Raw genomic sequence first — 14,452 nt, 5'->3', positions numbered from 1 at the left:
TACCTGAAACGGCCTCCATCACATTCGCAACGATATCACAGTGCTACGTCACCTATCGCGACCTTATCTGCACCTACGCTCAACGTCCAGGGCCATTGCATCTGTAGGGCAGAACCTCGGTCCAGCTTTCCTCGATCGACATCATCGCCGGCGGTACCTTTCCCCTTCGCACGGCGTTGCACCGAGCCCCGCAAACTCCAACCCTGAGCGGCCGGCGCTCGACCCTGAACGATGTCTTGCGCCCTCGTGATGTCTCCATACCAAGCCACCGCGCCGACTTTCGAGGTTTAGTCCCGATAAACAGACAGCCGGCTTCGGATTAATTGCCAGGTGCCGTCTGGATACAAAATGGAGTGCGCCGCCGCACTGCTGCAATTGCGCGTGCGATTGTCCGGTTCGCTAACATGGTCGCTTTTTCGAGGTACTGCGCTGCGCTGACGCTGCTGGGATGTGGTGCAATGGCGAGCCGAGCACTCACGAAGCGTAACGACACGGAGAGCTACGCGAAAAACCTGTTGCACGAGTCCATGGATTGGATGGACATGTACTACGATCCGGAACGGGGTTATTTGTTCAGTCTCGCATCGGCGGCACTAGTCCACGAGACAAGATCAAGCGCATGGTACGCTGCGGGCCTCTTGGCCAGGAACGAAGCGGACGACGCCGAGCAAGCGGTGCGCATCGTTACCAATATCATTGGGGCCCAGTTCAAGAACGAAAGCCTGCAGTGGTTGGTGCCCCTAGCTTCAAAGATGATTTGCAGTGGTAGCTAATAAGTGCAGGTACGGTGACTACCAAAAGTACCCTGAGGAGCCGACAGTCGGCACTGCACAGTACCCGAAGAACATCTACAACTCTTGGGATCCCAATTGGCGCGGATTCGTGGGTACTACATTCGTCCTTATGCTCGAAGAGTTCCCGCACCTCATTCCACAAGAGACGCAAAACTACATGATCGAGAGCCTGGTCAACACTACCATTGGAGACAGCTACCGCGTGGGCGGTGTCGACGATGACAATCTGTACCCTGCGTACAGCAACCCCTCGATCATGCGAGCTTTCGTGTCTGGTTGGGTCGGCCGCAGAACAAACGAGTCGAACATGACCACTGCCGGCGAGACGTACGCACAAGAAGTCGTTGACCTATTTAAGCGTGACAACACTCTCTCTGAGTTCAACTCGGGTACCTATGCCGGTGTGTCGTTGTATGCTCTTACTCTCTGGGCAAAGTACATGCCTCAAGACAGTGTCATGGGTCAGTACGGCCCCGAGATGATCAAGTACACATGGGCCTCCCTCGGAGAACTTTACAATGCCAACTTGAGAAACGTTGCGGGGCCCTGGGATCGCAGCTATGGCTATGATATGAACAAGTATCTCAGTATTCTCGCACTGCAAATGTGGACTCTGGTCGGCAAGGACAAGGCACCCGTAAACGCGAAGGTGAGTTTCTGATGCGCCGCCCCTGTATACATGATGCTGACGACCTCGAGCCGTGGGCCATGGGCCACAAGGACGACTTCGCCATCTCTCCTCTCATCGCGATTCTTGCGCCCTTCCACAACACACTCATCTCCAACACCACTCTGTCCGCGCTCACAACCTTCCCTGGCACTCACACCGTCAAAACATCTGCCTTCTCTCCGCCATTCGACAACTACCCACGCAACATCACTGCCTGGATTAGCGACAACATGACAATCGGCGCTGAGAGCTTCTCCGAGAACGTCATCGGCGGTCCAGCCAAGAGCTCCTCTTCCTTCAACCCAGCGGTCGTGCAATGGGGTAGGAAAGACGGCAGCGTGGGCTGGCTCACCCTGTACGCCCAGGTGTATGCTTTGGATGCCGCAACTGGCGAAAACTACCTTGACTTGAGCTATCCGCGGGGTAACTCCAGCAACGGCTTCTCATTCTTGGTTGGCACGAACAGCTGGGATGGCAAGCGCGATGTTGCGTCGTGGGCAGATGTGGAGGGTATTAAGGTCAATGTCACTGGTACGGTCGACCAGAATTTCACGGTTACGTTCAATGGTGCGAATGGTGGCGCGGGAGATCCTGTTAACGAGTTCGAGTTTTGGAACTTCACGTACCTGATGCCGGGGGGAAGTAAGGCGGTGCCGCAGGTGAGACTGGAGTTTGAGCTGGAGTATTAGCATCGCTCCGGAGTCCTAGCGAAGCAGCACCTTGGCAACGGGCAGACCTAGATCAATACTTGAGTATTAGCTTATTGACAATAAGACCATATTCTCCCTGATTGTGTATTGATATCGGCCGTCGACAGATTGTCGAACACGGCTGAACAGTGTGATGGGATTGCCGCCATTGGCGAATGGGCATTAAGACTTTTTTCCGGGGCTCAAATCAAGGTAGAGAAGTGGTGGAAGGTGGATTGACTACTCTCGCGAATCTCCTGAACCACAAGTCTAGCGGTTCATGCGGTATTGCAACGGGATTTTGCCGGCCGTTGGTCTGTTGACGTAGTACGTTTACGCGAGAAAGACTGACGAAGATGACTGCATGAACGCGCCTCAGCCTCCAAGACAGTCACGTTTTGTATCGCTTCGTGACCGGTCTGGTCCGCTACACACACGAGGCATGCAATAATTGGCCGAATCTGAGTAGAAGAATCCGTCAGCGCCGCCCGACGCCCCGCGCTGTCTCGCCTGACCACCAATCATTTCCACCAACAGAATTTAGAGACCATGAAGCAGGGTTGCTGAACTCTTTTGCATAGTCCTTGTGCGCTCTAGCTGCGTGTGTTCCTGGAGCTCCCGCTGCGCTTTGACCCAATGCGGGCGTTCATATCTGCCCTATGACACTATGGACTATACCTCTCTCGTCGGCCTGCCGTGGGCCTGCCGCCTATGGTCGAACTATTCGTGGCAAGTTGGCGACATCACAGCACCGCCGACAATATGGCACCTTGAAGCTGCTATAAAGCGCCTGCGGTGCTGTTGTCTCTGTTCAGTACTCTCCAGGTCGGTTGTCTTCTGAACCGTCACTGCAATTGCATACGCAGGCTTTAAGTCCTCGACATAGTTACCATGCCTTCAACGAACCTCTCATAAACCACTATCAGAATTCTTGCCCGCAGTTTATTTGGGTAGTCATTTCCTACATGGCTCACGACATTAGCTTTGCGTCTCGCGCAATCGCTACACTCGCAGCAACATCTTTTATAGACATCCTTGGTGCAGTACCCGGCGTCGCAGCTGTAGTAATAGCCATACTAGCTCTCTGGATAGTATTTCTTCAACTACGAAAGTACCAGGCACAGCGAGGGCGATGCCATATGCTCTTCGAGCTGGATGCGTGAGCAGCTGCATCACGTGTGAGTGCTTCGCCTCCTGTATGCTCCAAGTCAGTTGACATCGGTCTAGTACTTGCTTTGCAACCGCTTTCTGATAAGTTTACCTCTCAAATAGGCTGTCGGTATAGTTGAGGCTGGGAGTAGCAGAGGCAATTTCAAGCGTGAGACACGACTTTCGGGGACGTTGTGCACGTGGAGATCAGACAGCCTGTAAGTAGCGTGAAGAGAAGATATGACATCGAAGAGACCAAACAGATCAAAATCACTGCGATGGGGACGAAAGCACTGTTTGAGCTAGCACGCGCTTCTCATCTTTGATTTCATCTTCGGAGCCAAGAAAAATTGCAAATTGTGAGCAAGGCTCCAAAGTGGCAGAGTGACGCAGAAAATTGTCAAGATGGGTAGGCATATTTCAATCTGCTTTGAGTATCTGCTACAACACAGCTACTGTCAGGCTGTCGGAAGGCGTCTAGAACGCTAGCTGCGACATATTCTGCTTTCATTTCCTTGGCAAGTAGGTAGACTTTGCTCTGTGTCCAGAGAAGATTACAGTACGCATCCTTTGCAAAAGCCATCGGCGCAGTCTCCTGCAACAGCTAACCTCGAATTGTATAGCAGCTCAAGTGGAGCACATCAACCAACGTGACACAGAAGCTTCTAGGGCTCTGCGCCCTGCAGCGAGAATAACACAGTGTGGTATCATTGTGTCCGTCGAATTGTTGACGTGCACCATGACCCCTGGTCTGAACTATCGCAAAATATCCAGCGGCAGAGTAAAAATGTGTGGCTGTGGGTTTGCACGCAATAGCTCTTTCTGCTTGATGAATGTCTTAATCGCAACTGCTGAACTTGCGTACATTCCCTGTCTCTCTTGTGCTCAGCTGTTTAAGGCATAATCATTGCTCGACAGCTGTATTATTTCCGGCTCGCTCGTCTTGCTGTAGGTCCGACTTCAGAACATAGAACATAGACTTGCCTTATGAGTTATACCTCATACATTGTACGGACTGTGTTGGGTATCATGGCTCTTCTAGTAGCGATGCTTCAGCTACGAAGCAACGACGCCTGCGACGTCGTCCTCATCTTCTCCCTCTCGATACAAGCAGTACACTGCCGTAGCGTCCCGGGGTATGTGTCCTTTTCGGCAGGCTACCACCGTGATTACTTATCGAACAGCGCAGGCGTATCTGAGGCGTCGATAAGCGTCCGCGTGAATCCGGAAGCTCTTCACAGTGATCAGCCGAAGAACAGCTTCTTCTGACCCTTCTCAGAACTCGCTGCCTCACCTCCTCTTGCGCATCGGCCAGTTCCGCTGCCAGGTGGCCTGCCCCTACCTCGACTCGGTTTCGGAGCCGCTCGCTCTTTCGGTACCGGGGGTGGAATGCGCTCTTCATGCCGCATCTCCTTGGACAAATCGAGTGCAAAATGGTAGTCAATATGCTCAGCCTCCTCAGCTTTGGGCAGGTGGAGGTTGCACTTGGGACAGAAGTACATGTTGAGTGTCTTCTGCACATCTGTGTTTGAGTAAGGCAGAAGTGCCGGCGGGATCGGGGGCACCTCAATGCGAGAATTATGATGGAGAGGTGGTGAGTCCGGAGGCGGACGTGGTTGTGCTGAGGGTGGCGTGGTAGCAATGTGTATGTCTTCTTCAGTGCCATGGCGATTTAGCGTTGGTGTTATTGGTCTTGTAACTTCGTCACTGCGAATGTTGTCCGATGCATCTTCTTCATCTTGATCGTCGACATCGTCTTCTGCCTCATCCCTTGTGGACTCACTGTGTTCCTTCATCAAGACTGCTCTTGCTGCGTCGAAATCTTTTCTCTTTTCATCCCTTGGTCCGAAGAACTTGGCGATGTTACCCTTCGTTCGTCTCTTCTTTGCTGGTGGCTCACCGCCGCGGTCCGAAGACATTATGGCTTTAGCCTGTTCACCGCGTACGAGGAACCCGCCAATGCCGGCGTTGTTCTTTGGTCCATCCTCAAAGCCACCTACACTCAACGAGAGGTTGGCGCATGGCCATGCTCGACCATCGACAACGACTTGGGCCAACAGATTCTTGGCGAGATCGAAAAAGATGGCTTCTGAAAGCGCCTTACCCTGCGGGATCTGCGCTGACCTACTTCGTGTTTGTGCACCTTGTCGGTGATGCAACACAATCGTCTTCGGCCTTCTCCTGTTCTCCAGGACACCTTCCTCTACACATCTTGAAAAGATGTCGGCGACAAAGATGCGGATCCACCGGACGCCTTGTTCGAAAGAGTTGATCGATGGTCTGAAGGACTTCGCTGACAGCATGCTTTTGATTTGCGTTCGAGTGTTGACTTCGCTATTATCCTCTCCTCGGATGATCGAGTATAGCCAGCTGCCCGTATCGTCGCCAAGCTTCTTCAGCTGAACCAGCGGTTGCTCCATCAGGTCCTTGACTTTATCTGTGCCAAACATAGCGACGACCTCGTCGCCCAGCTTGCCACCGAGATTTCTGATATTCGTGAACTTCATGTTTGAGAGGAAGTGCTTGACTGCTCGGTTGCGAATGACAGTCTGCTGGTTGGGCTTCTTGTATCCTGAGCCTAGCTTGGCCAGCATCTTGTTGCGCGCAACTCCACCAGAACATGTGTAGTGTAGGGTGTCTTCGATACGTTTGCGCACATCTCGAACGATCTCAGATGCAATGACCATGCAAACATCATCCCAGTCAGGATCTTTGTCTTCTCCATCCTCCTCCCCAGTCTCGACAAGCGCATCGGCAGCCCAATCCAATACAGTAGTCGGTACTTTCGGCAGCGGTTCTGTGGAATCGTCGTACGGCGGCGGTCCTCTCAGCATGGGGTATCTCTCCAACAATATGTTGTGCACCTGCGCACTGAGATCCATAAAGACCTCATCAATGCTAGCTTTTTCCACGCGCTGCTCCTTCTCGGGCAGCGCTTCTTTGATGCACTTCAAGATCCTTCTACTCTCTAATCGATACGGGTCAAGACTGACTTTGTGTGTGGCCATATTCGCAAAGGAGTCCTCATGGTACGCCCACTTCTCGTCGCCTTCTTTCCATGTCGCCACATGCTGCATAATGAGCTCTGGGCACTGTTTCAGCGCTTCCGTCGACGTCACATGTCGGCTCAGACCGAATGCGCGCGCAGGGTAGTTGATCGCAATGAGACCCTGCCATTGCTGGACTGCGAGAGGTTTTGCTGGGTCAATGCCGAGGCGTACAGTCTCGCACTGCGCGTAGAAGGCATCAAGATCGACGTGTGCGATGACTCGTAGGGGCGTTTGCGTGCTGTACGATTCCAACTGGTGTAGCTGCTTGTATGTGAACTTCGACTTGGGGATTTGGCGCGGGGACGTGATCGAGAGCGAGGAGGAGACGAAGAACGGCGCCGGCGAAGACATAGTGTGGTCGTTCAAGGCATTTTTGTGATCGGTTGTAGTAACGTCGAATTCGTTGTGTCCTTCGTTGTGAGATTTGTTATGACCTACGTTATGACATGGGTTCAGTTGTTGTCCTGAAGTTACCATGATGCTGACGCGAGGCGCGTTCTCCCGTGAGCACGTGCGCGTCTTCACGATCGATCAGGTCGCGCTTACCGCTTTGGACACGCCGCCAGATCTCCTTCCCACACCATTGAGCTGCACGGGTCCACTAGTCGTCGTGACGAGATGCGCCAACTCAGCTCCAGTTCCAGAAACACTCAAGCCACACAAGAATAATGTGCGCTCAGACGCACCAGTCACGGTCTTGGAAAGCGTCGATGTCGTCATGATTCCAGGACTAACAATATTCGCTCTTTGTGGTATCCTACTTATCTTGATGTTTGACGTTGATCGTTGACCTCATAAAGTCATTTACGCAGATTAAACCCGTCCTCAAGATCATGTCGTTCCTGAAGACCGTCCTCAAGCCCAACGTCTTTGTACCTCTCACTGGCAATATCCTTGCAATTGGATCCTCGACATACTACTTGCAATCAAAGATCAACTACAATCTCGAAGAACAAGAAGCACGCCTGGACGAAATCGAAGGAACACTACGAGGTCACATTGGTCTGATCGAAGACGCGTTGGATCGGATTGAGGAGAAGCCGAACCAAAACCATCAGGAGAAGCTGTACAGTCAAAGAGCGAGGGATGAGAAAAAGGAGAAAGAGCAGAAATAGCGCGATGTCTGCCAAAGGATGAGACGGCTCGCCCGAATAGTGCTGCCCAGGAACAAGCAAACATCGACACGAAGAGGTTGTGGTTCCAGACTTACGTCTTGCGATCATTTTGTCTTCGTCCGAGGCTTTCACTCTGCCTAGCTCATTATGCATAATGGCTCTGGCGCCCCGTGTTGACGTAGCGTGAGCAACCACTTCAATATCACCACTGACTCGTCCATTTCGTGTTCTCTCCAGACAGAATCCGCCATGGTCCTTGCTGGAACGTGTTTGCAGTATATGTAGAGTCCGGGGTACATATTACTGGCGCCACGGTGGTTCTACGACGTCTCAGACTCTGCCTGATGGATAACTCGTTGTTCAGTGTTCGCGCAGGCCCCGAAGTCCGTATGCTGAACAACCGCACGCAGTGTTCGCGGGACACCAATTACAGCTCGCCGCAGTCTCCGCCCGACCCGCCGCGAAAAACTCTTCATCTCTCATTCGCTATCCAACAACAAGTTTGGCACGAACCTCCAGCTTTGCTTTCGTCGCAGGCGATAAGGATTGGCACACAGAAATCAGAATTGGAATTTATAAAAGTATTTCCGACATACTTCTTCATCGAAAGAGCATTAGCAAGCCCGGCTGGCACAATCGGTAGCGCGTGAGACTCTTAATCTCAAGGTTGAGGGTTCGAGCCCCTCGTCGGGCTTAATCTTTTTATTCGAAACTTGAGTCGTTCGGTCAATAACGGTCGTGGAGACACCTGACTTTTTGTGTCCGGGGTGAAATAATGGTGGATGGCGCTGGTAGCGCTAAGGACCGGCACTCCCTTGTGCGCCGGCACCACGAAGTAATTAGGGGACGCGCCTGCTGGAGCTGAATTGGACTTACCTTGACTACCTTTTGTTAGATAGGAAGGAACGAGATGCTTCCTTGGTGTCAACACAAATAATCAGGCTATTTCTTGCGGAGAGATGCTATTACAACTGGCTCACTGCTTGCTGCTTTTGCAGCTTGTCTTCAATGCACTTTTGCAAGGTCTCATATGACCCTAGAGATTTTCCGCACCCTGTACCATGCGCTGCCATGACGGGTGAGGTTGCCTTCCTTTGCACCAGCCCGTGGCACAGGGTCAATATCATACGACCAGAGACGCTACCATTTCAGTCTAGACAAGCTGACGCACTCCAAACATCTGAGGAAATGCGCTGCAGCTCATGAATCGTTTCTCATTGATATTGTAAATGTCCCGTGTCCAGCGCCCAAGCTGTCCTCTCGTGCAATAACCTCAGCAGCCCAACACCACTCAATCACCAACTCCCTCCTTCTTCAATCTCTGTCCAACTCGCCCAGCATCTCTCTTGTGGCACTCAAACTCTGACTATCCCCGTAAATCGCCGCAATCAAGCTCCCATCGATCTTCGGAAACTCGCGCTGCAAGATCTCCACATTCTCATCATGCTCGTCCTTCCTGCCTCGCGCCTCGTAACTCTGCATAACCTCAATCTGGTGACTCCTGTCCTGGCCCTGTGGCAGCGCGAGATCCGTGCCGGTCCGGCGCGGCGGCAGCCCGGGAGGCACTTCGTAGTTGTTGTCGTTTAAGCCCTGGAAGTTCTGGGTCTCCGAATTGTGCGGAGGGACGCGAAATTGGCGGCCAGATGGGTTGGAAGGGTTGGAGGGAGGTTGTTGCGGGTCCGGGTTGAAATCAGGTGATTGGTACTGCGCCCATGGGTCCGCGTCGTTGGAGCGGTCTTGTCCGAGGTTGTGGCCTGATGGTGGCTGGTCTGGAGGCGTGTACTGGTTGTGCAAAGTTTGGTCTTGATATGCAGAGTAGGGATTGTGGTTTGTGACGCCTTGGGCTTGTGCAGATGGTGAGCTTTGGTAGCCGTCGCTGCCTTGTCGCGTCGAGGTGTACTCGTCCTGCCAGGGGTTTGTGTTGGAGGCCATGATGGAGCTGGTAGTGCTTGAACAGGCGGTCTAGCTCTTGGAAATCGGGTCTTCGGGCACTGTTGTGTTTTTGTACACGTCTTGCTGAGGCTGTGTCGTGTTGAGAGGTCTGGAAGCAGGTGTGAGGGGTGACGTATGCAGATGCCCCACTACACAGCCACTTTACCGGTATCTTGTGGCGCGGTTTAAGTTGATTTCGAAACGGCGTGCATCCAAGAGATGAAAACTTTAAAATTTTGCCGTGGGTACACATGCACAAAACCTAGGCTTGCAGTAGGACATCACAGCGGGAGTCATGAACCGTGACCATCTATCAACGCCACGTTCGCAGCGCAACATCTTCCTCCGTACGCACGGAGAACGCCATGGAGATTCAATTTCACGTTTCATCGCTTCAGCTCCGCGAACCGCCTCGATAATTCGTCCACATCTGGTATCTTCCCTCCTGGCCCATTAACCTTCACAGATGCCTTCTTCTCAGCTGCTTTCTGCACCTTCGCCGCCGCCGTACCAGGCAGCTTGAGCTTCGGCGCAACATTGTCCGTACTTGGGCTCGGCGGCACAACTCTCAACGGACTCTGCGGCCCTACCGTCCTCGGTGGTGTCGCCTTGACCAATTCTTCCCTTTCATTATCCTTCCTCCCGTCAGTTGACGAAGGAACCTCTGTGTCTGCTCCTTCTGCCACACCTCCGCTTGGCTCGTCGTCGCCGTCGTCGTCTGACGAGGCTTTACGTGCACCGAACGGGACACCGTAGAATCGTGCGATCTCGCCCAAGTATCCATCTACCAGTTCCTCGCTCGGTGTCTTTGCATCCAACTTCTTCAGCACGCGCTCCGCTACACCATCGCCCTCCATAGCAGCGACTGCTACGTCCTTGCCGAACTTCTCGACAAGGTATGCCCGCACTTGGTGTAATTCCTTGATCTCTGTGCGCGGCGCAGCGTATATTATGCTTCGTACCGCTTCTTCGAGCGCAGGATCGAGCGGAATGGGCGTGGAGGAGTGTGAAGGTGTGGTTTGGTCGAGGAGCTGGGAGCGCGCGAGGAGAAGTTCGCAGTATAGTTCGAGGATCTCGTGTAGTTCAGTGGTTATGTCGCTACGGATGATATTTTCGACGCGTATTCGTGCGGATTGTAGCTTGCCAATCTGTGCTGGGTGTGAGCTTGCTGCCGAGTGGTGGTGATGCGCGTTAGTAGGGTGGAAGGTGGGTGCCTAGCAGCACAAAATTGGACGAAAGCGCAGTCGGAAGCTATGCACACCTCGAGAAGCTGCGCCATTTCACGCCTTTGCTGTTTCGCTTTCGCTGTGTCTTTCTGCTGCACCATGCGTAGCCGCGATATCGACAGCTTGAGCTGCACCTTGAGCTTGTTCTACGCGAGTCAGCTTGAGCTCCTTCCACTTTCGAGATGCACTTACCGCTAGTGACTGTGAGGGTGCCATAGTTGCAGATGTGTGAAGCTGAGGAGGGCCGAGAGGAAACAAGAGAGGACCAGGGCAGTGTGGTCGAGATAGCTGGGGCGCGGAGCAGGAGGGTAGGATGCGGAAGCATGGCGGGGTTGGCGCTGCGCCGAGTGGCTGTGCCACAGCGCATCATTGGCTGCTTGGCTCCTAGCTCCGAGCATTAACCAGCTCGCAAGGGGTGACGTGGAATCAATCGAATTGCTGTGGTATCGCTGAAATTATGCTGACTGCCTTCGTATGACTCCAGAGATGAACCACCCCGAGCCGTGTAGCCGTACACTCCAAACGCCTAGCTGAACGTATCGGCACAAGTTCTCACAACGCCTGGATGCCCTTGAAGAAGCCGTTTGCATGCAACGCCTGATTCTCTCTGACCAGCTCGCGCATCCGCTCAACTTGCTGTTCCTTGGTCAATCCCTGGCTCTCGACCTCCTCCTTCCACTTGGCGAGCATGGCCTTGAGTAGCTTACTTCCCTCTTCGACGTCTTCCTTGCTTGCCTGCACAAAGCCTTGCTCGTGCTTGCCAGCAAAGTCCTCTAGCTCGTCTGCCTTGCGCTTAGCCATGTTGATGACCTTCCGTGGGAAGCGGACCAGCTCAGCGACGTCGATGCCGAAAGACTGATTGGAGAAGCCTGGCTCTACCTTGTAGAGAAGTGTTACCTCGCGCTTCTTCCGCACGCCGCTCTCTGTGTCCAGTGTGCCTTCCGATATGTGTGCGACAACGTGGAGGTTCTCTACTTGCGAGTATGTCTTGGAGAGGGCCGTAAGCTCATGGAAATGCGTTGCAAAAAGTGCAAAAGCGCCAATCTCCTTAACGATATACTCGGAGATGGCCCATGCTAGACCAAAACCGTCGTATGTGCTTGTGCCACGACCCAGCTCGTCGATGATAATGAGAGACTCTTTCGTGGCGGACTTCAAGATGTTTGCGGTCTCCAACATCTCTGCCATGAACGTGGAGACACCTTTGATCTGGCTGTCGCTTGCACCCACCCTCGCCAGAATGCAATCGTAGATGGTAAGTTCTGCTTCTGAAGCTGGCACGAAGCACCCTATCTGTGCCATAAGAGCGATGACGCCAATTTGCCGGATGTAGGTGGATTTGCCGCCCATGTTGGGGCCTGTAATGATGAGGAATTCGCTCTCACTGCGTACCAGGCTGACGTCGTTGGTAATGAAGGAGATGTCGTCCTGCATCTCCAGACAAGGATGTCGCGCCTCCTTGAGGATGGTGTCGCCTGTACCGCGCGGATGCATCGTTGGCCTTGTGTATGATGTGGGCGCGTGTACAGACACATGTGCGAAGGCGACGATGACGTCGAGATGCGCAAGCACGGCTGCCAGTTTCTCGACGACTGGAACATATGAGGACGCAACAGCGACGACCTCGTTGACGAGTCCAGATTGAGTCCGGTTGTAGTTCTCTGACAGCTGATCGAACTCTCTACGCTTCTCCAGCAATGACGGTGTTGTGAAGTAGACGCCGTTCTTCTGTGTCGAGATCTCCTGGTACTGCTTTTTCTGACGGATGCAGCCTGCTTCATTCCTTGTCAGTCTGAAACACCACCCGTGAACCTTGTGATTTTCGAGGAAGAGCTTCTTCTCTGTATCCTGGTTAAGGTCGTCACCGGCCCTTATGTGTTCAGATTCCATCTCACGCTTGAGCCTATCAAGACGCTTGCGGATCGTTCGCAATGCCTCGTCGAACTCTGGCTTGATGATAAACTCGTGGTTGTCGAGTGCATCGAGATCAACAGTCGTCTCGACCATGTCCTGAAGGCCCACAAAGGCTGCCGAATACTGTCGCAGCTTGGAGGTATACTCGGCATCCAAAGGGTCTTTGTACTGTTCGTCCATGACCGCATCAAGCGACTCCAGAAATCCAGGGAGCCGAATGATGACTTGATAAGCACGGACAACGTCCTCCAGGTTTGCTGCTTTGCGTTGGAATTTCTTTGCAAGACGGTACAAATCTGGTATTGATCGTAGATGCTCTTCCTGTATCGTCTGACGCAGCTCTGTGTCGTTGACGAATGCTTCCACAAGTTGCTGGCGTCTTTCAATCTCAGCCAGGTTCATCAGAGGCTGTTTCAGCCATTGTGAGAGCAGTCGACTGCCTGTGGGTGTCTTGCAGTGGTTCAACAGGCCGTACAGGCTCATGTTCTTCGCTCCGTCTCTAGGTCCCGGCATCAGATTGAGCGCCTTCAGAGCTGCTGCATCGAGCTTCATGTACTGTGTAAGGTCGTGCTGATACAGCTGGTACTGGCCAAAGTTGGATGGGTCGGACATGACGCCAAGGTACCTGATGAGACAGGCTGCTGCCCCCATGGCCAATTTTAGATCAGTATGGGGTAGTGTGCCTGCTGCACCGTCATCCTTCAGCAGGCGAGGCAGGTCCTGCTCGATGTCCTTTGTTCCGTAATCCGCCGCACCTCGCTCTGCCACTGCGCAGCCACAGTTATCGGCGATCGTACGCAGCTTGTTGAGCTCCACATTCTTCTTGTTTCCATCTGCTTGTATGAGACACTCCTTCACACCGAGCTGAATCAGGAGCGCTTCGAAGTTCGAGTAAAGGTCGTTGTCGAGGAATTCCGTCACACCAAGCTCGCGTACACTGGCATCAGCGAAGCAGACACCAATATTCCGAGCTTCTGAAGCTTTGGCAGAGATTTTGACAGCGAGGATGATTGGCGAGCTGTCAACATGTCCACCAAGCTCGTCCTCGAGGTCCTGCAAGTTGCCCGGTGATGCCTGCTTCACTACTTTCCAGTCCATGCGCTTGCCCGTCGACTGCCATATCTCGATGCGTTTGCTCAGCCGGAACAATGCATCTCGGAGGAAATTGCGGAAGACCATCGTGGTCATGGTGACTGATTCGAGGCCGGGTTCTCGTCCCAACTTGCGGAGTACAGCTGTCGTGCGGTAGACCTGCGTTCATCAGTACGCAGCATAGACCTCGGCAAAGTAACACCCACGCTGTTTGCAATGAACTTCGCATCTTCTCCATGGGCACTGTAGTAGTCGCCTCGGTCGAATATCCGGACGGTGTCCTCGTCCTTGTGAGACAGATTGCGGAAGAACTTGCAGAAGCCGGACTCATCATCCTCTCGCATCTCTGGACGGGACGCCATGGTGTGCTTAAGTGTCCCTTGCGAGTCCTTAAGAGACGTGAGAAGAGTGTGAAAGTGGATGTGGGGAGACGCGCCGTGGTTGGCTCGTTCCATGCAGGCGACGCGTCGCGTCATTGACGCGCTACCGGTACCGTACCTAATGGTTACCGGTACCGTGCACGGACACCGGGTGGGCCGGGTCACCAGGTGGGCCACCCCACCAACTTTACCACCTCACCAACAGTGAGGCTACAACACCACGTAGAGTAGATATTATTATATAAGAAGTTGATGAAATATACTATCTGCTACTGCGAGACTTTTGGCGTATTCAGTTTTTTTGTGGGCTTTGTGACGCGGCCACCACGAGTCCTGAAGCCCGGGGGTGCCGAGCTGGGCTCATGAGACTCCTGTGAACTGCCCTTTGCTGCACCACCACCACGCTTTGTTGATTTTGACCGTGGCTTTGCTGAGGCCTTG

General features: G+C 53.2%; 6 protein-coding genes and 1 non-coding gene across 7 annotated transcripts; 3 read left to right on the top strand and 4 right to left on the bottom strand.

Annotated features, from left to right (window-relative positions):
* Positions 1–404: 404 nt before the first annotated feature.
* M421DRAFT_102863 (uncharacterized protein) lies at positions 405–2,153 on the top strand (the record flags this gene model as incomplete). The annotated part of the gene is made up of 3 exons (XM_033586836.1): positions 405–730; positions 783–1,443; positions 1,494–2,153. 3 exons carry the CDS (start codon positions 405–407, stop codon positions 2,151–2,153), a joined length of 1,647 nt encoding a protein of 548 aa, XP_033446003.1.
* Positions 2,154–4,546: 2,393 nt separating this feature from the next.
* On the bottom strand, positions 4,547–6,703 carry M421DRAFT_69051 (sister chromatid cohesion protein Eso1; the record flags this gene model as incomplete). Its single annotated transcript, XM_033596580.1, has 1 exon — positions 4,547–6,703. The coding sequence occupies one exon, from the start codon at positions 6,701–6,703 to the stop codon at positions 4,547–4,549; it is 2,157 nt and encodes a 718-aa protein (XP_033446002.1).
* Positions 6,704–6,958: 255 nt separating this feature from the next.
* On the top strand, positions 6,959–7,683 carry M421DRAFT_423303 (uncharacterized protein). The gene has a single exon (XM_033593420.1). The coding sequence runs from the start codon at positions 7,186–7,188 to the stop codon at positions 7,465–7,467; it is 282 nt and encodes a 93-aa protein (XP_033446001.1). The 5' UTR covers positions 6,959–7,185; the 3' UTR covers positions 7,468–7,683.
* A 405-nt stretch (positions 7,684–8,088) lies between these two features.
* M421DRAFT_t102 lies at positions 8,089–8,161 on the top strand. Its single transcript has one exon. It is a non-coding gene; the product is annotated as a tRNA-Lys (tRNA).
* A 234-nt stretch (positions 8,162–8,395) lies between these two features.
* On the bottom strand, positions 8,396–9,504 carry M421DRAFT_423301 (uncharacterized protein). Its single transcript, XM_033593419.1, has one exon. The coding sequence runs from the start codon at positions 9,397–9,399 to the stop codon at positions 8,782–8,784; it is 618 nt and encodes a 205-aa protein (XP_033446000.1). The 5' UTR covers positions 9,400–9,504; the 3' UTR covers positions 8,396–8,781.
* Positions 9,505–9,578: 74 nt separating this feature from the next.
* M421DRAFT_423299 (DUF292-domain-containing protein) lies at positions 9,579–10,955 on the bottom strand. Its single transcript, XM_033593418.1, has 3 exons — positions 10,818–10,955; positions 10,661–10,771; positions 9,579–10,547 (listed from the first exon to the last, which is right to left on the bottom strand). Exons 1-3 carry the CDS (start codon positions 10,839–10,841, stop codon positions 9,786–9,788), a joined length of 897 nt encoding a protein of 298 aa, XP_033445999.1. The 5' UTR covers positions 10,842–10,955; the 3' UTR covers positions 9,579–9,785.
* M421DRAFT_423298 (DNA mismatch repair protein MSH2) lies at positions 10,709–14,079 on the bottom strand. Its single transcript, XM_033593417.1, has 2 exons — positions 13,838–14,079; positions 10,709–13,790 (listed from the first exon to the last, which is right to left on the bottom strand). The coding sequence occupies exons 1-2, from the start codon at positions 13,991–13,993 to the stop codon at positions 11,178–11,180; spliced, it is 2,769 nt and encodes a 922-aa protein (XP_033445998.1). The 5' UTR covers positions 13,994–14,079; the 3' UTR covers positions 10,709–11,177.
* Between the last annotated feature and the right edge of the window lie 373 nt (positions 14,080–14,452).

Source organism: Didymella exigua (genome assembly GCF_010094145.1).
Source record: "Didymella exigua CBS 183.55 unplaced genomic scaffold M421scaffold_26, whole genome shotgun sequence".
Taxonomy (NCBI): domain Eukaryota; kingdom Fungi; phylum Ascomycota; class Dothideomycetes; order Pleosporales; family Didymellaceae; genus Didymella; species Didymella exigua.
Note: the sequence above shows the minus strand (reverse complement) of the source record. Positions and strands in the feature narration are given on the sequence as shown.

Bases quoted from the DNA above. Each gene is read 5' to 3' on its own strand.
- M421DRAFT_423303 (XM_033593420.1), top strand. From the start codon at position 7,186: ATGTCGTTCCTGAAGACCGTCCTCAAGCCCAACGTCTTTGTACCTCTC.
- M421DRAFT_423301 (XM_033593419.1), bottom strand. From the start codon at position 9,399: ATGGCCTCCAACACAAACCCCTGGCAGGACGAGTACACCTCGACGCGA.
- M421DRAFT_423299 (XM_033593418.1), bottom strand. From the start codon at position 10,841: ATGGCACCCTCACAGTCACTAGCG. The intron at 10,772-10,817 runs GTAAGTGCATCT...TGACTCGCGTAG, and splicing joins CACCCTCACAGTCACTAGCG to AACAAGCTCAAGGTGCAGCT. The intron at 10,548-10,660 runs GTGTGCATAGCT...CACCCAGCACAG, and splicing joins AAATGGCGCAGCTTCTCGAG to ATTGGCAAGCTACAATCCGC.
- M421DRAFT_423298 (XM_033593417.1), bottom strand. From the start codon at position 13,993: ATGGCGTCCCGTCCAGAGATGCGAGAGGATGATGAGTCCGGCTTCTGC. The intron at 13,791-13,837 runs GTGGGTGTTACT...TGATGAACGCAG, and splicing joins CGAAGTTCATTGCAAACAGC to GTCTACCGCACGACAGCTGT.